Source organism: Azolla caroliniana, unplaced genomic scaffold (genome assembly GCF_043228905.1).
Source record: "Azolla caroliniana isolate FFs.n. ecotype wild unplaced genomic scaffold, voAzoCaro1.0.p SCAF_5, whole genome shotgun sequence".
Lineage (NCBI taxonomy): Eukaryota > Viridiplantae > Streptophyta > Polypodiopsida > Salviniales > Salviniaceae > Azolla > Azolla caroliniana.
The window spans coordinates 1,995,079-2,017,075 of NW_028230440.1; the positions used below are offsets into that span (position 1 = coordinate 1,995,079).

The 21,997-nt window shown below is 37.5% G+C and overlaps 3 protein-coding genes and 1 non-coding gene across 4 annotated transcripts; 1 reads left to right on the plus strand and 3 right to left on the minus strand.

The window, feature by feature from the left end:
• Positions 1-561: 561 nt before the first annotated feature.
• LOC147863582 (pentatricopeptide repeat-containing protein At2g39620-like) lies at positions 562-4,392 on the plus strand. The gene is made up of 2 exons (XM_087319596.1): positions 562-763; positions 887-4,392. Exons 1-2 carry the CDS (start codon positions 674-676, stop codon positions 3,698-3,700), a joined length of 2,904 nt encoding a protein of 967 aa, XP_087175722.1. The 5' UTR covers positions 562-673; the 3' UTR covers positions 3,701-4,392.
• Positions 4,393-4,805: 413 nt separating this feature from the next.
• On the minus strand, positions 4,806-4,879 carry TRNAV-AAC (transfer RNA valine (anticodon AAC)). The gene has a single exon. It is a non-coding gene; the product is annotated as a tRNA-Val (tRNA).
• Positions 4,880-6,037: 1,158 nt separating this feature from the next.
• Positions 6,038-9,415, minus strand: LOC147863584 (pentatricopeptide repeat-containing protein At3g16610-like). Its single transcript, XM_087320575.1, has one exon. It carries the CDS (start codon positions 9,169-9,171, stop codon positions 6,715-6,717), a length of 2,457 nt encoding a protein of 818 aa, XP_087176701.1. The 5' UTR covers positions 9,172-9,415; the 3' UTR covers positions 6,038-6,714.
• Positions 9,416-10,460: 1,045 nt separating this feature from the next.
• On the minus strand, positions 10,461-14,041 carry LOC147863585 (pentatricopeptide repeat-containing protein At5g27110-like). Its single transcript, XM_087320047.1, has 2 exons — positions 14,001-14,041; positions 10,461-13,790 (listed from the first exon to the last, which is right to left on the minus strand). Exon 2 carries the CDS (start codon positions 13,497-13,499, stop codon positions 11,169-11,171), a length of 2,331 nt encoding a protein of 776 aa, XP_087176173.1. The 5' UTR covers positions 13,500-13,790; positions 14,001-14,041; the 3' UTR covers positions 10,461-11,168.
• Between the last annotated feature and the right edge of the window lie 7,956 nt (positions 14,042-21,997).

Here is a 21,997-nt window from a genome sequence, read left to right on the forward strand (position 1 = left end):
TCCATGATGAACAAAAAAGACATAACCATACCGTAAGCCTTGAAAAAACCCATATATATATATATATAATTACAAACTATGCTCTTAGGCCGAAGTAACCTCGCACATCAAACAAACACTAGTGAATTCAGAAAAGTTGTTCCGGTGCAAGATGAAGTTTAGGCACAAGACCAAGTAGTTTGCGGCGATCACGGATTATTCCAAAGCATGTAGATGGTATCATGTTAAAGGCTTGCTTACGGATTCTCACCTTGCCAACCAATGCATGAGTTGCTACCATTCGAGTTTTTCCACCTTCTTCGCTCTTGGTGAGCGTAATCGATAATCCTTCTTCACTTGTTGTTTGGACACTTGAACTGATTGTTCTCTACTTTAACACTGCCTTAATCCGAAGGGTCCGGGGACACTTGAACTGATTGTTCGCTACTTTGACACTTCCTTAATCCGAAGGGTTCGGGGACCCGGCGGCTTCGGGAACCTTTTCAAGCGCGGGCGGGCGAGTGGTACCAGCAATGGGGGGGGAAGGTGTCTGCAGGGGAACTTTGTCACCTTCAACAACTTGTAATAAAGTGCCATGGAATGATGCACCCAGGCCTCTGTGCAGGAGGCGGGCTGGCCGTCATCCCAACCCTAAACCTAAAACCCTAACCCTAATTCTGAGAGACTATTGAAGATGCGGGCAGTAGCAAAAGAAGCTAAGGAAACAACCCACCTCTTTTGGAAAGAGTTCTTCGAGGATCCCTCACAATGGACCCAAAATAAGGTGAGTATTACACACGCTACGAATGCTGCACATGTATATACCCACATACAAATGCCACAAAGAGAAGAGAATAACAGAGTGAGTGTGTGTGTGTGAGAGAGAGAGACGCCATTCTTTTGACAGAAAATCACAAAGGCATCCTCGTGCCTCCATGGCCTCCAAAACCCTTGTTGGGTCTACCAAGAGCTAAGCAGAAGAAGATCGATGTCTAAAGATGGAGTCCTCAGTTTGGTGAAGCAAAAAGATGAAAAAACCTTTGACAAGGATGAAAACCCCTATGATGCCAAAATGTATGCAAAAGGTGACAAGGCGTATGAGAATCTATATGAGTACAAAGAGGCAATTGCATATGTTGCCTTACTCAAGACTTGTGCCAAGAAGAAGGATCTGCGTGAAGGCACTAGTTTGCACGTTGATGTTGTAAAAAGAGGTTTTCTCCAGAAGAATCCTTATGTAGGAAGTGCATTGATCCACATGTATGTGAAATGTGGTTATTTGGACAAAGCACAACAAGTGCTTGATGAACTTTTTTTCCGAGATGTAGTCTCATGGTCAACCCTTATTTCTGGATATGCCCAACAAGGTCAAGGTGAAGAAGCCCTGAATTGCTTTGAAAGAATGCAAAATGAAGGTCTCTCCCCTGATTCCATCACCTTCGTTTGCATCTTGAAAGCATGCGGGAGTATAGGAGCAATTAATAAAGGAAAGCAAATTCACAAAGAGATAGTTGATAAAGGTTTGTTGGGAAAAGATGCTGTTTTGGGTACTGCTTTGGTGAACATGTATGCCAAATGTGGTGAACTAGGAAAAGCTGAAGAAGTGTTCAAAGAGCTTCCTTGCCGGAGTGTAGTCTCCTGGAATGCCCTCATTTCAGGATACATTGAACAAGGTCAAAGTAAACATGCATTGGGTTGTTTTGAACAAATGGAAAGTAATTGCTTTTCTCCGAATGCAGTCACTTTCACTTGCATATTGAAGGCATGTGGAAGCATAGGGGATGTTGAGAAAGGCAAAGTTATACATGACAAGATTGTTAATAAAGGATTGCTAGACAAGCATATCATGCTTGGCAATGCTTTGGTGGACATGTATGCCAAATGTGGCATGCTAGAAAAAGCTCAACAAGTACACGATGAGCTTCCTGGTCGCAATGTGGTCTCTTGGAATGCCTTAATTGCAGGATATATCCATCATGGAGAGGGCGAAAATGCGTTAAATTGTTTCGAACGGATGCAAAATGATGGCCTCTTGCCTGATGTTATTACATTCTCTTGCATATTGAAGGCATGTGGCATTTTGAAGGCAGTCAATAAGGGAGAACAAATTCATGATGAGATCTTATCAAAGGCTTTGCTGAAAAAAGATATTGTACTTGGCAATGGACTTGTGGATATGTATGCCAAATGTGGAAACCTTTCAAAAGCACACGAGGTACTTAACGGACTTCATGTTCGTGATGTAGTTTCTTGGTCTTCACTCATTGCAGGCTACGCAGAGCAAGGACGCTGTAAAGATGCATTGGATTGTTTTGAGCAAATGCAAAATGATGGGTTTTCTCCCAATGCAGTCACATTGACTTGCATCTTGAAGGCTTGTGGAAGCACCGGAGCAATTGATAAGGGCAGACAAATTCACGATGAGATTGCTACTAATGGATTGCTGGGGAAGCATCTAGTGCTTGATAATGCTCTGGTGGACATGTATGCCAAATGTGGCCAAATAGAAAAAGCACAGGAAATATTTGTCACTCTGCCTGTTCGAGATATAGTCTCATGGAATGCACTAATTACTGGATATGTTCAACAAGGTCAAGATGTGGAAGCCTTGAATTGTTTCACCCAAATGCAACATGACAACATATTTCCAGATGTGATAACTTACATTAACATGCTCAAGGCATGTGGAAGCACAAAGGAGATTAACATGGGGAGAGAACTTCATAGTGAGATAGTAAGCAAGGGTTTTTTGAAGAAAGATATCTCTCTAGGTACCGCATTGGTGGATATGTATGCGAAATGTGGTGAGCTAACTAAAGCCCATGAAGTGTTTGATGAGCTTCCTTTTAGAAATGTAGTTTCATGGAATGCATTGATTTCCGGATATGCTCAACATGAGCAGGGTGAAAGAGCACTTCACTGTTTTGAGCAAATGCAACATGACTTCCGATCTCCAGATGCAATCACCTTCCTCAGTGTTTTGAAGGCTTGTGGGAGCAAAGGAGCAGTTGATAAAGGCATCCAAATCCACGATGAAATCCTGAATACAGGATTGCTGAAGAATGATGTTGATCTTGGCAATGCTTTAATTGATATGTATGCCAAATGTGGTGAACTTGAAAAAGCACAAAAAGTTTTTGATGAACTTCCTGTTCGAGATGTAGTCTCTTGGAACACATTGATATCAGGTTATGGCCAGGAAGGAGAAGGTGAGAAGGCTTTGTTCTATTTTGAAAAGATGCAACATGATGGCTTCTCTCCTGATGCTGTGACTCTTCTTTGTGTATTGAGTGCATGTAGCCATTCGGGCATGGTGGAGGAGGGTAGAAAATGTTTTGCGGATATCCCCAAAAAACATGGTTTCATGCCGGACATTCAGCATGAGACATGTATGGTTGATCTTTTCAGTAGAGTAGGGCTCTTTGACAAAGCTATCGAAGTTATCAAGAAGATGGCATCTATTGACTATCCACTCTGGTGTTGTGTACTGGATGCATGCCAAAGATGGGGTAATGTAAAACTTGGAAGGTTAGCCTTTGAAGAAGCAATCAAATTAGATAGTAATAATGCTGCTGCTTATTTTAGTATGGCAAGCATCTATGCAGCTGCTGGGCTGCAAGAGGAAGTGGCGAAGATTGAGGCCATGAGAATGAAAAACATTGTTTGCAATACTGAGTTGTTCCTCTGTTGCACAACCACCAATAATGTGTGGGAAAGCTAAGCTTGGATTTGTTTGTGGAAATGACAATGAGACCTTCTGCCCTTCCCTAAGCATGCTATATCCTTAACCCAAAAACTGTAAATCCTAAACCCGTAAAACCCATATACCTAGATCCAGACTCAAAACTCAGAGTCAGATTCAAAGCCAAACCTTAGCTCTTGTAAACCCTCAACCAAAACCCAAACCTTAAACACCAAAACCGCAAACCCTGACCCTCCCATGTGTTGTTCTCTATCGTAAATATATGTACATTCCCTCACATATGAGCAGCTGAAAAGAATATTCAGGAATCATATATGATTCTCTCTTCCATGTTGCTTGGCAAGTCTCTATGCCGTGCTCGGCACAATGATAGACAATTTACGCACAAAGGGCTCCTGCAATGCTAGATCTTAGAGAGTCGAAGACGCTCTTCATGCTACATGAAACACATCAATAAAAAACCATATGTTTTCATACTTTCTTCTGGTCATATATCAATGAGTTCCATCAGGACCCTGTAAGTTTTGTTTATACTTCATCCACTTCCTATGTCGGAAATCACGTGTTTACCCACATTATTTACTTCCATATTTTTGGATATCATGTATAAACACCTCATTTGCATCCATATTGCTATGTATATCTAATAAAAACATGATTCACATCCATATTCTTGGATAATAAAAATTACTTAACTGGCATCCATGTTAGATATCGCATGTAAATACTGTATTTGCATCCATACGTGTAGTAATAATGTAACTTGACAAGGGCATAATCTTTGTGTTACCTTTGGATGCTAAAGGCATATGAAGTTAAAGAACACTTTGTTATGTAACATAGTTTACAGTTATAAAGAGATTCCGTTTACTAATACAAAAAATGATTCAGTTTATTCATGTCCTGGCAAATTGCAATCACAGAGTTGACGACATGTTTGAATCCTCGTGTATAGTGTGCATTTGTTTTATCTAACACATATATACTTTTGTTCAATATTTGGATGAGAGTAAAAAAGGAGAGAACATTATTTTAATGACCAGAAGATAATACTACAAGAGAGCGGAGGGTAAATGAACGTAGGCAGAAGCGAAAGTTGTAGGATGAAAAAGAGGAAAACCATTGACCTCGCCCGGGCTCGAACCGGAGACCTTCAGTGTGTTAGACTGATGTGATAACCAACTACACCACGAGACCGTTGATGTCAAAATGTGAATATTATAAATTCTATTTTAGTAATCAGAAATCTGACTCTATGGAAATTTACACCCAAGAAGAGAAATTTAGTACATATAGGCAACGGATTGTGCTGCCAAAACTGTTGATGAAAGGGTTATGTAGAATCACAGTGACATCTATCTCAAAGAACACTCACGAAGTAGTGAAAATGAACATGTTCAATGCCTATCAATGCAAACAAAGGCCCAAGAATAATATCAAAATGTTGCATCAAATAGAATCTAGATGCACTAAGTTTACTTTACCAAATCTATCGGCATCGACATTGCAGCTTTAACACAATCTTGTAAGCAAAACATCAATGTTCCTTCATTACTTGTGATAATTATTTCCGAATATAGTATAATGCTATTACATGTGATACTGGTACAACTGAATATCATAAAGATATCATGTTATAATTACTGCTACATCACCATATGCATCAAACCTTTTTGGGAAAATATAAATGAACTAAGCTTCATCATCTTCTTATAAATTGCATCCCAATACACAAATGAGACACTTCATGTCTTCCAACTTTTAAAGCAACTCTAAACACATATTAATCTCATCACCACAATCAATACCATTTAAAATACTACGGCTATGCAAATTATTATCCATCTTTGTTGTTCTCCTTGCGTGAAATTCACAATGGCACACACAAAGTTTAGTAATCAACATCTATTTCATCAATATATGTAGTTAGGTGAAGGTACTTGGCATGTTCCAATTTCTTGTGTAAGCTTTAGGCTTTTTGTGATGCCCATTAAGTACCATTACGTTATGTAGAAAGAATCAGTACACAAACTTTTCTTGATGAAACCACAGAATAGGTAGAGCGAGAACAAAAAACTCTTAATTTGAATTATGATTGAAAGAAACATTAGTTTATGTTTCATGTTAAAGGCAACAAATTAATATTTATATTTTAAGGCCAAATAATTTCCTAGATAACACTAGACCATAGGCCCAAAATGCCGGAAATGCTATCTCAATGAACAGTACTTTAGAAAATTGCTAATGTTTTATATACGACAAATTAATATCATAAATAAACTTTCAGGATTCTTAAAAAATGTCATAAAAGATTATGGTAAGGATAGGGGCAAATATGGTGATGGTGATTCTAAGGGATAGAGGGAAATATGCCCCAAGAATGACTTCACATCCAAGTATACAATCGACCTTTTTATGAATTATAATTGCTGCACAATCTTCTCAGATATTGTAAGCCATGTTTGCTTAATGCATCAACGTGCAGTATTATGAGCTTATGTCAAATATAACGATTTCCGATCTTTGTTTTGTTTGCAAGTAGTTTTGTGGATATTCCTAACTACTTGCATACATAGAAGGATAATGCACACCACACATAATCCTAACAAAATCTCTTCTGTACCCGAATGTGGAGCATTATGCAACAAATGAGTTGTCCGTGTTTCCTTGAGTTCGGACCAAAAGATGGAGTGGTCCGTGTTCAACTGCGTTGCAAGAAACATTCATGTAAACTTCCTTTTGCCAAATGTGTGCTTGAGTATAATTTCATTGGAATGTCTCAATAAACACATGTGTGACTCTCAATTCTCTTTCAGGAGTCGTAAGCCATCTCTTTAGAGATGATCCTGCAGAATATAGGGATTGAGCATATGACATTATGGTGTTTGCCAAACAAAATATTTACCATCCAAGCTACATCCGTTTGGTCCAAACCAGGAAATATCTTCTCGGTAGAAATTTTCATTCCACCTATATCTTACAAAGAGTCAAAATGCAGTAGAATCATGATCTTGAATAATGTGAATGTATGCTTAGGACTTATCTCTTACTGCAAAATGAAAACTCTCTCTTCCAAGTTCTAAATTGCCCCATGCTCTACAAGCATGCAACACACTAGTCCATGCAACAATATTACTTTCCTTCTGTGCCATCTCTGCCGCCACATCCAATTGGCCTACATTACACAAGAGTTCAACCATACATGCTTTATGCTTAGTAGTTGGATCAATGCCATATTTACTTATCATTTCCTCATAGTATTTCTTACCATCATCTACAAGGCCAAGATGACAACACACACTAAGGATTGTAAGAAATGAAACATCATCAGGTGAGATACCGTCCTTTTTCATGCGTTCAAATCTGCTGAAAACCTGTTCAGAGCTTCCATTACTATATCCTACTAACAGTGTGTTCCATGTCACACAATCTTTTATCGGCATCAAATCAAATATATACTCAGCATCGACCATGTGTCCACATTTCACATACATGTCAAGGAGAGCATTCAAAAGAAATAGATTATTAGAATCAAACCCAACTTTCCATAGATGTGTATGGATTTCCCGCCCAATTTGCAAGGTTCCCATATCAGAGCAGGCTTTCAAAATGCCTAAGAATGTCATACTATCAGGTGAAACACCTTGATCTTGCATTTGAGCATATGAAAAAAAAGCTTTTGTGTGTTCTCCTTTTTCAGCATAGCTCGTGATCATAACACTCCACGAGATCACATCTCTAACTAAAAGCTTCTCAAATGTTTGTCGAGCATCTGCAAGTAGACCATATTTACCATACATTTCAACTAAAGTATTTGCAATAATTTTATCATTTTCATATCCGAATTGGAAAACTAGCATGTGCAATTGTTGTCCGAATCTTTTGAATCTTGAATCAATACAACATTTCAAGGTGCTGGCAATTGAGAAAGCATCTGGAGAGACACCTTTTAAAAGCATATTATAAAAACAAGACATCACCTTTTCACTACTCAGACCATTTTCACAATATCCCACGATAAGGGAAGTCCATGTGACCAAATCTTGGTCTTCCATTTTGCTAAATAATTCATGTGCTTCTGATAACAAACAACACTTTCCATACATATCAACCAATGTTGAAGAAATAAAATCATCTTGAAGCCCCTTTTTAGTAATGTCCATGTGCAATTCTTGCCCCTTTACTATGTCTTCCAAACTTCCACATGCTCTAACACAAGAAGCGAAAGTCTCATGATCTGGGTTCACACCTTCAAGTTGCATTTCTTCCAGAAACACACATACATTCTCATCCATACAATGCTCCAAGCATCCATTCATTAATGCATTCCATAATGCCACATCTCGAACAAGTAGATCATCGAATACAACACGTGCTCTTTCCAATGAACCACATCTGATATACATATCGACCAATGCACAACCGACGGAAACATCATTTTGAACATGATTCAAAATTATCTGAGAATGTATTTCTAAACCCTTACGTAGAGCTCCAATGCATCCACAAGCTTTTAAACATGAAAGAAAAGTGATCGAATTTGGAAGAGACCCATTGAATAGCATTGATTCAAAGTAATAGAGAGCTTCTTCACCATAGCCATGAGTAGTATACCCTGCTATCAAAGAACTCCATACAACCTCGTTACAAACAAGAAGCATATCAAAGATCTTTCGAGCCTCCTCGAACATACCAGATTTGATGTAAAATGTGATCAAAATATGCCCGATTCGTTGTTGATTTGCATTCTCAAGTCCCATTTTCAGAATCTGGATATGTAAATTCTTTCCATTCTCTATAGAACCAATGCTAGCGCATGCTTTCAGAGCACATAAATAGGTGACAACATTGGGAGAGATACCTTCTGATTGCATTACATTGCATAATTCTATCGCACACTCAACATAACCATGATCCATATAACCACACATAAGTGTAGTCCATGATACCACATTTCTAACCTTCATTTTGTCAAACATTTCTTGAGCTTCTAGAATCGAACTACATTTTGCATATGTATCAATCAATGTGTTAGAAACACACAAGTCTTCTTCATCATCGTCATTTATTCCTTTCTTTATTATTTCGTCATGTATATGATAGCAGGTGTTAAGATGTCTAAAGCTTACACATACTTTCAATAGAGCTATGAATGTGTATTTGGTCGGGGAGATCCCATCTACTTTCTCCATTTCTTGGTTCAGAGTGAGAGAAAATAGAGCTTTTCCATGTGAACAAAACCCTGAAATCATTGAAATCCAAGCAAATTCATCTCTTTTTTTCAATTTATTGAAGGATTGAAGGGATAAAGGGAGGTTCCCACATGATATGAACACAGAGATGAGCTCTTGAGATAAATCTTGATGCGAGTCCATGCCTTGGTAGCATATATGGAGATGGGCTCTCATGGCTTGAGAGAGATTTTTGGCGTCTCTGCACTTTTGAAGAAGATTGATGAAGTAATGAAGAGGAGGAATTAGGTCAGTCATGCATTCAGAAGAAGAAGAAGATGAGATGATGATGATGGAGAAGACTTTAGAGAGAGTGTGAATATGGCGGTTGACAGAAAGTTTCAATAACAGATTCTAGTGAATTATAATGATTGCTAACGCGAGGCTTGGCTCCATAAATGAAAAGAAATTCATGTTGATGAAGCACCAAATCATTCCTTGTTGCCTGAACCGAATCCATGCTGATGTTTCATCATCTCTTATGCTGCAAAAGAAAACTGGGGCAAAATCCAACCGTCTCTGGGCGAACACCCACATTTTTATGGGTCGGCATAAACGTGGGGGTTGGACAATGAATTTGCCTATATGTTGTTGATATGGCATCAATTCTCAGTGGCCAAAAATGGTGAGGTGGACATCTGTTTTTTTGCCCATGCTAACTAACTCGACACAAAATCATTGGTCACAAGAAAAGACGGATCGGCAACAACCACTTTTGTCCGTGCTAGTGTCACATAGAGTGGAATCATTGGTTGCCAGAAAAGCTAGGGCAAACAAATGGGCATAAAATTATTGGTGTCTATCAAGCCAGTCAAACAAATCCAGAGATCAATTACTTTTAACACTCTTTACATTGTGTGATCATTCACATTTTCCTTCATCTCATACATAAGCAGCATTTTGTAGCATTAGTATTAGACCACATCCTTGTCATGATACCATTGATATTACTGCTATCATTGTCATCACTCTGACACCATATATTCTGTTTGCCAAAATCTATCACAGGAATTCCCTGTGGGAAAGGCCTTACAATATGGTATCAAAGTTTTCTCCTTCGTATCCTACTACTAAAGCATAATGTGCACGGTCAAAGGTTGTTTCCAAATCACTCCAGTCTATCGTCTGTTTGTTGTAATCCCAAATCAAAAGATGTTCTTAGAACCAACACAATCAAATGTTGTGAACTAGACATTGTCTATGTCTTTTGAGACCCCTTTTTCTTTGAAGGGTGGCCAAATAAGCCTACTATTTCACATGGTACATAGCCCCTGGACTACAATTCAAATAACATGATGTCTCGATAGGTGCTCATGTTCCATAATGTTCTTCCATCTATGATATCGGTGGTGCAAAAAGGTATCCCATATGATCTCCTTTATTTCTTGCACTTGAAAATGGAAAAGCATTGAAGAATGTTCAGTCCAAGAATGAACATTTGTTTAGTTCTTGTGCTCATAAAAACTAGAAAGCATATAATTACCATTGATCATCAATAGGTGCATTTGATAGAGGGAAAAATGAATAGGAAAAACTCCCAGCTCAAAAAGAAAAGAAAAACTAATAATTTACGGAGATGATCAGATATGCTCAGGCATAACAATCCTAAAAATGAGAATCCAGTAATAGAATCCATAATCCAGAAACCAAAGAGGACAAATCTTCATGTCCAATTCGGAAGCCTTTGTTTTGTAGCAATAACATTTGATCAGATGTTTCATTGTTGTAGCTGTGTTTTCATGAGGTTTGTTTGGCCAAGTGTTGATTAGGACCAACGTCTCTAAACATGGAAATAAACATAATTAAACGCATAATGTGTAATGAAAGGTTATAGATAATTACTCTCCTCCCGACCACATACACATCTACTCAAGCCAAACCACTTCGATTGATAGAATTGAGCATAAATCCATGAATAGGAAGAGTAGAAACCACATTTATAGACCGAAAACCCGACATTGCCTATCGAGCCACTCTCTAGCCATAAATTGGTTCTGAAATCTCAGTTATGCTCATAACATTCTCGCTATGATTAGCCCAATCTTTCTGGCACGACATATCATATTCATCAAAATGCAGTGCCAAATCCTCGGCATTGAAATCAATTCATGCAATATGATCCCAATTTCATCAGTGTATTTTACTCTCATGACCTTAAATTTGGTGCCCAAACAGAATCAGGCATGACACACATCTTTCTTCACATTCATTAAAAATATGGTCCATTCTTTGGTATGAATTAAGATGACATCAAATCACACATTATGACCACAATTGTCAGCACTAATATGGTTTACTCTGGTGATATCAACTTCGTTTTTCCTACATCCTTTTTGCATGCTTGTAGCTGCATACATATTCACCATATGCATATAAGCTACGCCATGAGTATCATTGAGTTGTACTGCCTTTTCAAAAGCCAATCTCCCAAGTTTGACATTATCCCATTTTTGGCATGCACCTAACAAAGCACACCAGAGTGGATAGTCGGAAGTTGGCATCTCTTTAGTCAACACCATCGCCTCATCAAAGTGTCCTACCCGACAGAAAAGATCAACCATGCATGTGTAGTGTTGAATGTCAGGTGTGATTCCATACCTTTTTTTCATATCTTCAAAATGATATTTACCCTCATTCACATAACCTGAATGACTACATGCATTCAGCACGCACAAAAATGTGACCGCATCCGGCGAGATTTGACCCTCAAGTTGCATTTTCTTGAAAGAATCTAGTGCTTTTTTAGCATGGCCCTTTTCAGCATATCCCGATATCAAAGCATTCCAAGAGATCACATCTACAACTGAAAGATCATTGAATGCCTTTTGTGCTCTTTCTAGCTCACCACATTTAGCATACATGTCCACCAAAGCATTCCCAAGCTCAATATTGCCTTCTAACAGCCTCTTAGTCATGATTTCATTGTGAATTTCTATGCCCTTATCAACAGCTCCTACACTGCCACAGGCCTTTAATAAACTTACAAAGGTGATTGCATCCGGAGAAAGACCATCATTTTGCATTTGTTCAAAAAGATTTAATGCTTCCCGACCAAATCTATGTTGGGAATATCCTGAAATTAGTGCATTCCAAGAAGCCACATCCCGAACCGGAAGCCCCATGAGCACTTTCTGTGCTTTTCCTACTTGACCACATTTGGCATACATATCCACCAAAGCTGTATCTAGTTCGAGAACTTTACCGATCAATCTTTCACTTACAATTTCACTGTGAATTTGCTCACCTGTGTGTGAAGCCCCTGTGCTTGAACACGCCTTCAATATGCAAATGAAGGTGATTGTATTTGGCAAGAAGTGATCACACTGCATCCTCTTGAAACAAGTTATAGCTTTGCTTCCTTCCCCTTGCTGAACATATCCAGCAATCAAAACATTCCACGATACAATGTCACGAACAGAAAGCTCATCAAACACTTCCTGCGCTTTTCCTAGCTCACCACATTTTGCATACATATCCACCAAAGCATTGCCAAGCTCGACATGCTTGTTTAAGCATTTCATATGGATAATCTCATGGTGGATTTGTTTCCCCATATCTATTCCACATGCCTTCAAGATGCAAGTAAAAGTGATGGCATTTGGGCAAAAACCATCTCTTCGCATCTGTTTGAAACACTTCAATGCACCTTCATTGTGTCCATGCTGAGCATATCCTGAGATCAATGCATTCCATGAGACCAAATCTTGAAAAGGAAGTTCATCAAACACTCGTTGAGCTTTTTCCAAATCATCACATTTGGCATACATGTCAACAAGAGCATTCCCAAGAATAACATTCTCTTCCAATAAACTTTTACAAATGATCTCATCATGGATTTGTTTACCCTGATGAATTTCCCCAAGGGCACCACATGCTTTCAAGACACAAGTAAACGTCACAGTGTCAGGAAATATGCCCTCACACTGCATCACTTCTAAACATTTCAACGCATCCTTGCCGCGCTGATATTGGACATAACCTGAAATGAGGGCATTCCAAGATACCACATCACGAACAGGAAGCTCTTCAAGCACATTTTCTGCCTTTCCTAATTCATCACATTTAGCATACATATCCACCAAAGCAGTGCCTAAAACAATGTTTTTTCCCAGTATTTCTTTGTCAATGATTGTTTTGTGAATTTTTCGACCCATATCGATATCTATGACGCTACCACATGCTTTCAAAGCACATACAAAAGTGATCAGATCGGGAGCAATGCCATCATTTTGCATATGTTCGAAAAAAACGAGAGCTTGTCGGCCCTTTCCCTTTTTAGTATATCCACCAATAATAGCACACCATGAGACAACATCTCGGACCTGAAGCTCCATAAACACTTGATATGCTTTCTCCAATGCACCACATTTGGCATATATACTAATCAAAGCACTCCCTAAATAGGGATTTTTGTCAAGTAATCCTTTCTCTTTTAGATTATCATGTATATTAATAACTTTATTCAAGTCTTTCTCTTTTGCACAACCTTTGAGTAAAGCCATGTAATCCATACCTTGTTTATAAGCATACTTGTTAATGGGATCTTTGACATTCTTATACAGGTGCTGAGCTCTTGCTAAGATCATGACTCCTCTTCTGATTAGTTATTCATAGCTCCAAGAAGGTTTGCTGGAGAACAATCAAAGCACAAGAAATTTTAAATTTGTGTATGTGGAGTTATGCCATTGTGATGGGTCTCTGTATGCGTCTCCATCTCTGTGGGGAAGGAAGGAAGCCGATTTTGCTGGCTATGGAGTACTCTGTTGGTCCTAGGAAACCATCTTCATCATCTGTCATCCTGACGTACACAAATGTAACCCTCATAAGTTGGCCACTCATTAGCATTCTTGGGTTGATTGATTAGTTAGTTAATCAACCTCTTAATCGCTAATTAGGGGATTAGCTAATCAACCTCTTAAGAGAGAATTAGGGGATTAGCTAATTAACCTCTTAATAGCTAATTAGGGGATTAGCTAATCAACCTCTTAAGAGAGAATTAGGGGATAAGCTAATTAACCTCTTAATAGCTAATTAGGGGATTAGCTAATCAACCTCTTAAGAGAGAATTAGGGGATTAGCTAATTAACCTCTTAATAGCTAATTAGGGGATTAGCTAATCAACATCTTAATAGCTAATTAGGGGGAGTAGTAATTGTTGTCCGCCACAGATCCGAGAAATCCATTCCCTTGATCTCGCACACACCACACCATTGGTCAGCGTATCAAAGCTCCCCATGCCTAGAGTTGTCTACAAGGAGAGGGATGAATCTTAAGGATGATTGAGAGGGATGTATCGCAAGAGTTAGTTTAGAATTGAGAGGGATGTATCCCTTTTACATTCGTGTTTTCCCTTTGTAATTATGATGGCCTTTACTTTCGCGTTTTGTGTCCTTTGGCCCCATGGAAAATGATCGATTGATCTAACTAGTTGATGGTGGAGAGCCTAGGTGGCAAATCTCCTCCATTCAGACTCCAATGCTTAGATGTAGTGCAATGGAAGTTCATAATGAGATTCTTCAACATTTTCAAGTGCCCTTTTTTACTCAAGAGTATGAGGATTGTGTTTCCCAACAAATGATATCTGCATCAAGGAATTATTGTTTCCTTTGACTCAATAGAGACCACATAATTGCCTTGGATCTAGAATGCACCTTCGGATTTGGTTGTGCCCAACGTAACTTTATGTCAACAAACGGATATATGTATCTTAAGCAAATGAACATCAATGAGAGAGGCCATATATTTAAGTTTTTAACCATTAAGCCAATGATTTCAACAAGTAAAGTTGCTTGACATTTAGTTATGCATATGACGATGGCCATTCAAAACACGATATGCTTTCCTGAGGTAGATGCATAAGTTTGGACAAACAATTCATTAACCCAGTCCTAATTCTGAAATTGGAGATCCCTATGATTATCAAGTCATGGTTCTCCACCATGGATTTGTTGGATTATTCCCCCCTTAAAGACCACTTTCATTTAGACCTGAGGCACTAGTACTACCGTAGAGGAAACAAAGAAAAAATGTTTTTGTCTAATGAGAATTCTTGCACTTCTTAAAGCCTTTCACAAGTGAGGAGAGAAGTAAACTTACTAGCCATCAACCTCACAAAATTTGTGACTTGGGTCCTTGACATATTGTACACCAATTCCTACAAATGTGTATACTTTCGTGTCATGAGAAAAACAATAATCTAATTTGAATTAACTTTTAAGTCTTAACTAATGACCCATTTATCGTAGTAGTGTTGCCTTTCTTGGGTTCCCATTGGGGTTATTATCCACCATAAATAGAACGTGTTTATTTTATAGGTCTCAACTTATTCCTATCCACTTGTATTTGTTGCGACTTGGCATCCATGTTGTGGACATTTGCATTGCTTCCTGTTTGCTCCTCATTGTGTTGCATCATCTCTACCGTGTGCAAGAATATAATGTTTCATGTGTTGTTGATTGAATCTATTTGCTCTATTGTATCCCTTGTTTTTACAATACCAAATTAGGTCCTACATAAGCGTGTGTGGTTTCTTGTGTTTTATTTATCCATGTTTGAAACCTACAATTTCAAGTGCTTTTTATTCACAACTGAGATGATTCCTTAGATTTTTTGTGTTTGCAATAATTCTATTAATAAACGTATTAGAAAAAAACTACATCGATACCACAACTAAAGAAAGTTAGTCTAATCTTATTTTGAATTAAGGGAATGGAAAATAGCTAACCTTGTTATGAATTAAGTGAATGACATACTAACCATTGTAAATCTTTTAATGGCCAGTGCCTATTGCAATTATGCCAGGTGCAAGGCACAATCAAGTGGGGAAATGTATGTTGGTTATCATGGCAGGCCCGAGTTGACAGGTACGAGCATCAGGAGGAGGGGATGACTTTGGTGATAAAAGCACAAGAGGTTTTCTTTTCCACCATCGACAATATCCACTCTACTCCTATTAATGCCAAATCTCAAGTTGTGTTGGAATTGGTCAGCTCAATAACTCTTTGGATTCTATGGACATCGATGTAGATGGGTCTTCTCCAACCAAACCGCGCATCCAGTAATGTTAACGCAAGAGATATGGAGTGAAGTTGTAGCCACTCTAAAGAACCAATACGATGGCCTCAAGGGCGGCTCCGATGGAGTTGAAAGACAACAACTAGCCTTCATCCAACAATGGTCGTCCTCTCCCTTTCTTGAGACAGTGGGCATCCACATAAGATGAAATTATCGCGTCCCTACAGGGATTTGTATATAATACTCTTATCTGTACAATTTTATAACTAATGGAAGGATTTTTTTTTTTGGAAATAAAATAAAAATAAAAAATCTTTTAATGGCCTATAAGATGTAACCCTCAACAACATTACTATACATTTATGAAACCTTAGGTTTTGAAGCTTAAAATTGTTTTCACATTTAACATTAGTTCACATGATCGTTCAGAGGTACATTCTTCCTTATCCCTACCCCATTGTGTGTGTTTGGCAAATAGAAACCATTACCATTATTTATATGTAAGAAATTACGTACATTTTTGTTAATGCTCTTTAGCGCCATATTTCCCCAAAGCATTTCACATGCTAGCATTCCATATTGAAATAATATAAGTTATTCATAAGAGAATTTAGTTTGTGAATAGAAATAAGCAATAGATTGCCTCGCAATTGTAGTCATCATATCTACATTATGGAAACTAAGACTATGAGGTATGTTTACATATGTAAGTGCACAACCATGAGTTTGAATAAATTCACACTTTCATATCCAAATTATGGCATTCATTATGAATTGCTTTTGTAACTATGCATTCTTGTGAAGTTAAGATCATGTTAATGGTTTAGACCATAGTTGAGTAGAGACTTTGCAAATGATAAACTCATTTAAAGTGTGCATGCAAATTACCATTCATTTCTTCTACACCAATGTTGCGACAACTTGGGAATTGATCATATGAAAAAACATTGTAGATTATTCATCAAATATAATTAGCCTTAACCTTGCTTGAATATTTGGAAAATGGATTAAACCGTCGAGCCCCTAAATGTTTGTACGGGAGACCAAGGTTAGGATATGATGTTTGCCTACCCATCCAAAGATCTCAAAAGTGTCTCAAGTCATGTCGAGTTTATTATAAAATCGGAACATTCAAAATTAAATTGCATGTCCTTACGGCATGGAAATTTTTATGATTAATGTCAATGCAATGGTAAATCATTTAAATGATCATATAAACATATTGTGTCAACATGTGTTAAAAGCTTTAAAGTTATTAATTGCTAGTAGAACTACTAGCTTCCAAGTTCTATAACTCCGATGCATGTTGGCAGTTGCCACTTTAATCTTTTCCGCTTACTCTTAGCTTTAGCACGGAAATGTGTTTGAACTTACTTCTATCTTGTTTTCTAAATATCCCCCCTTGTTCTCAACAAGAGCATAGAAAAGTTTTTACCTCTATTGAGTCTTAAAGATTGCTAACGTTCAAAGTTACATTTTAATAGATTTATAGCTTTTATTGCTATATCTCAATTATATCATACTTGCACAATGATAAAGAGTATTCATAACAATGGATGCCCCATGAAATGTATAGGATGCATGTTAAGGATTCAATTGTAACAAAAGCCATCAACATTATAATAATAATGATTTGAACTAAGGCATAAGTGAAAGTATTACCTTGATGATCACAATTCACAACTATCAATTAAATTTAAAGCACATGATAATGTCAAGGTTAAACTTATGCTTTTTTATCTTAAGGTTGTGGATCCAATTGTAAAGAAATGGGTTACACTCATTATAAACACATTCATATAATGACTTTGATATCGTGTCAATAAATTTGACACTTGACCAAAAAAATGGCTTTACAAATTTATTTTCCATGAGTCGACAGTTGAAAAACATCACAATGGGTTATAAAAGGCAATGTTACCATACACAAATCCAATCCCTCATTGACTTTGGCATTCACCTTGTTGGTAAGTTTGATGGAAATGCACCATACCTTTCAAAATCAAGGATGGTAAAACCACAAACTTCATCAATCCAAAAGGAACACATGGTACAATTGGACTCTTATCTTTAAAAACTTGTCTAAATAGTACAATTATAGTTGCTTTCATGCGATATATTTATAACCTCGGAAAATATTGCATTTTGTTCTAGATCATTAAATGCTTAATAGAATTAGTAGATGAATCCGGTGCGATTTGATATATCGTATAATATTGTAAGTAAACGAAACTCTGCGACAACTAAGTTATGAAAGATGCATATATTCATAACGTTGATGAAGGTATGTTAAGGTTAGATATTGCTTCTTAGTAGCAACACATGTGAGAGTGCTTTCAATAAAAAAGGTACTCGTTTGGTGGCTGACTACATTGTTAGTTAGATGTTATTACTAAGAGACATAGAATTTGATGCCCTATAATATCCAACTTCAAATCACACTAAAAAGCCTCCAATCACATGCAACTTCAAATATAGTGATTGTAAAAGGCCACTCATTGATTTTGAATGTTTTGCATTAAGGGGAATACTAATAAGTTTCAACATCACTTGAAACCGAAATTTCGAAATGTACGCTTGGCTTTTCGCAGCAATATTCACTCATGTGACCTCACACTTCCGCAAAATACGCCTTTCCCTTGGGTGAAAGCCTTTACACATTATTGGGATCAAAAAGTTTGAAAGGTGCAACAAAGACATGTAAACTCTTTAACCCATGTCCTAGAGAGATGCATGATTGTGACAAGTTGAGCTAATAATTTAACTTTAAACTAAAATCTCACAAACGGAGACATGTAAAACCCTTGTCCTAGAGGGATGTGCGATCATGACAACTTGACACAATAATTTGATCTAAAGCATTCTAGACAAGTTGCATGTTTTTTTTATGCATGAACATGATAAACAATAAGAATCTATGATAACCAAACTTACCCAAATCAATGCTCATTTCTTAATGTGATATTGGTTGCATGTTGTACACTGCTACAAAGATACTTGGCTCCAAAAATATAATCACCAACCTCAAGAAACAAGAGCCACACAAGGAATCGGATACATGGTCAAGAGTGTAGAGGCTTCTAGCACGAATCTGGTTTAGGATGGCCCTTGATCCTTAGGGCATGTGACAATAGGGATTGAACAATGAATCTAGCGATGCATTTGTAAGTTGCATCTACACAAAACCAATCATGATCACATCAAGAGAATAGATTATTAGTCTATTTTAGCTTGTGAAGAAATGGGTAGATTCTGGTTTGGGGTTCTCCATATTGTGTCATGAAGTACACCATTGCAATAGATCAAATATGAAATTGGCAGAAAAGTGGCCACTATTTTGTGTGGCTTGTAAAGTGTACGCCTCAAAAAAAGAATAAGTATCAATGTTTACAAAATAAGTTTGATATATTATTAAAATTTATCCATGTTATGTTTGTTAATAGGTATCCTATGTTTCTCGAAATTGACCCGCTTGAACTCAAAATTTTAGAGGAATAGTAAAGTTAAAACAAATGGGGTGAGAGAGAGAGAGAGAGAGAGAGAGAGAGAGAGAGAGAGAGAGAGAGAGAGCTTGAGAATGACAATATTTAACACCTTGGGAGGCCAAAAACATCACTGATCTAAAGGACTCCAAAATGGCTTGCAAAATGTGGCTCTTGTATTTACTTAAGGTCAATCTTATACTTAATAGAGTATTGCTCCCAAAGACATGGGGGTTGGTATGCTTGATTTAGCAAAATTGTGTGAGGTTGGTTTTATGCAATAATCGATAGAGTGAATCATTGGAAGGTGGCCCTAAATGCTTCACATTGTATAGTGAGATGGTCTTTGGTATCTTGATTAGGGTAGTATATTATTGCAATTTCATGTGACTTGTTCTGTCCAACTTCCATTCTCAAATAGGCTAACTCTCCCCACATAATATTCCATGGGGATGAGAAAAATTGGTGGATTTGGTTGGATGAGTTATGTTAGTTCCTTGTATGTGTTGCATATATGTTCGTTTTTTGTTTTTTTTCAAAAAAGAATATCCTTCCATTAGATAAGAAAACCAAGTTTGCTACAACATACAAAGTATGTGGAAAGAAAGCCAAGATACCTCCTAAAGCCCTCTTGTAAAATTCAATGGGCAACCATAGATCTTTCCCTAAAGAGGCTAAGGAGATGGATCTATATACATCCCGACTTACAACGGAGAACAACCAACAAAGGGGGGTAAACTGCTAGATCATCTTACAATCTACTCATTAAAAAAAAATGTAGAATCCATGTGTAACAATACTATCATTTTGTCTTTTATCCAAATCAGAGAAAAGCCCATGCTTTGTATTTGTTCAAATGAATCGAGTGCTTTGTGACCTTGTCCATGTTGTCCAGCACTTCCTTGGTTGTTCCAAACCTACCACCTTTGTCATACATGTTCATCGAAGCATTGCCCAATACCATTATATCATTATCCACAAGAGCCATATCCGGTTTTCCCTTGTCAATAGCTTCTACACTTCCACAAGCCTTTGCTATGGCAAGCTAGGAGACCACATGTAAAGGAAAAAACAATCTCCAACATGTAAAAACAAGTCCATTTTATCATGATTGCATTCCAAATGGCCACCAACTAATTCCAATGTCTGAAGTCAAGCAATGTCTTCCGATGACAACAACACATTTGGCTTGAGTTGTTGTGTCTTAAAACCATTGAAAATCTCCAAGCTTCAAAACTTGTATTGTCGTTGACCCTCAAGAAAAAGCTTCCAAATCCACACCATCAACACTCATAAAACAAAAAAGAAAAGAAAAGAAAATGCGTGTACTCTCCCATTGTGAAGTATGCTTCAACCCCCGCCAACCTCATGACTCATCCTTATCAAACAAGAATCTGTTTTACATATATGTTCGTATTGCAATATTCTAGTCTTGGAATCATTGTTCCATTTGGCTTATTACATCTATAAGGCATCATTCGATGCTCACATGGAACATTTTAGAGATAGATAGCTCAAAAGTTGTTTGCTTGACTAGAACCAAGTTTTTTACTTTTATAGGTCTTTTGTGATTTGGTTCTAGCATCTTGAGCATGGATTGATCGGTGATGCATGTACATATCCTTTACTTTTACCACATAGTTGTGAACTCTCATCAAACCCTATAGGTTTATATGTTTGACCCTTGTTTCTGGGAGCATTACTTCCATGGCATGACTACATTGACTCTACAATTGAACATCATGGAAAGAGATTGTTATTGTCCTTAAAGGTCAATCAGGATCTATGAGGACCTATTGTTAAATATTTTCACAAATGTTCAAAAAATTCTACTAACAAACATTGCAATTGAGTGTGCACATTGTAATTGAGAGACAAATGTGTTAAAGGATAAGCCAAGTTGAAAAGGTGGCAAAGGGAAGCTCTAAAAGGTGATCGAATGTAGTGCATTACATAATTCATTATGTACACTAATGAACTGTTTGGGACAAATCCCCTCACTAGTGCCCCCCAATGCCTCATCTCACATCGAAGAGAATGTGAGTTGAATCATATGGAACCAAGGGTGCGGATGGTTGTAAGATGCAATATATATCGGGCGAATGAATGTGTTTTTAGCTATTAAGAAGTGGTTTCATTGTTTGGCGTAATATAATATGTGAAGTATCACCAAAGTGTCAAATATGTAATTTTTGAGGACACAACATTTGCTTTCTCCTCCACTATGTCGCTTAGAATTGCATATACAAAATTAATCCCCCCTTACCAACTTCAACAAATCAACAATGAATAAATAGCACATTCATTCCATCTATGATTGGGACATGGATAGATAGATCGATATTTAATGTCCATTAGAGATCCAACGCAATCTACGGGATGGGGATCATCCAACTTTATGAATTTGATGAGGGATCGAGAGTGAAATGAAGCAAATTGGAGAACTAGGGGTTGTTTGAGATGGTTGTAACTTGTAATGAAGTGCATGGAGAGCACGAGGGTCCTCATTCATGTAAGTTTGAGAAAGCTTATTTGATTTGAGGCCATGCATGACCTTTGGATTTATAGCCCTAGTACCATAGAAAGAG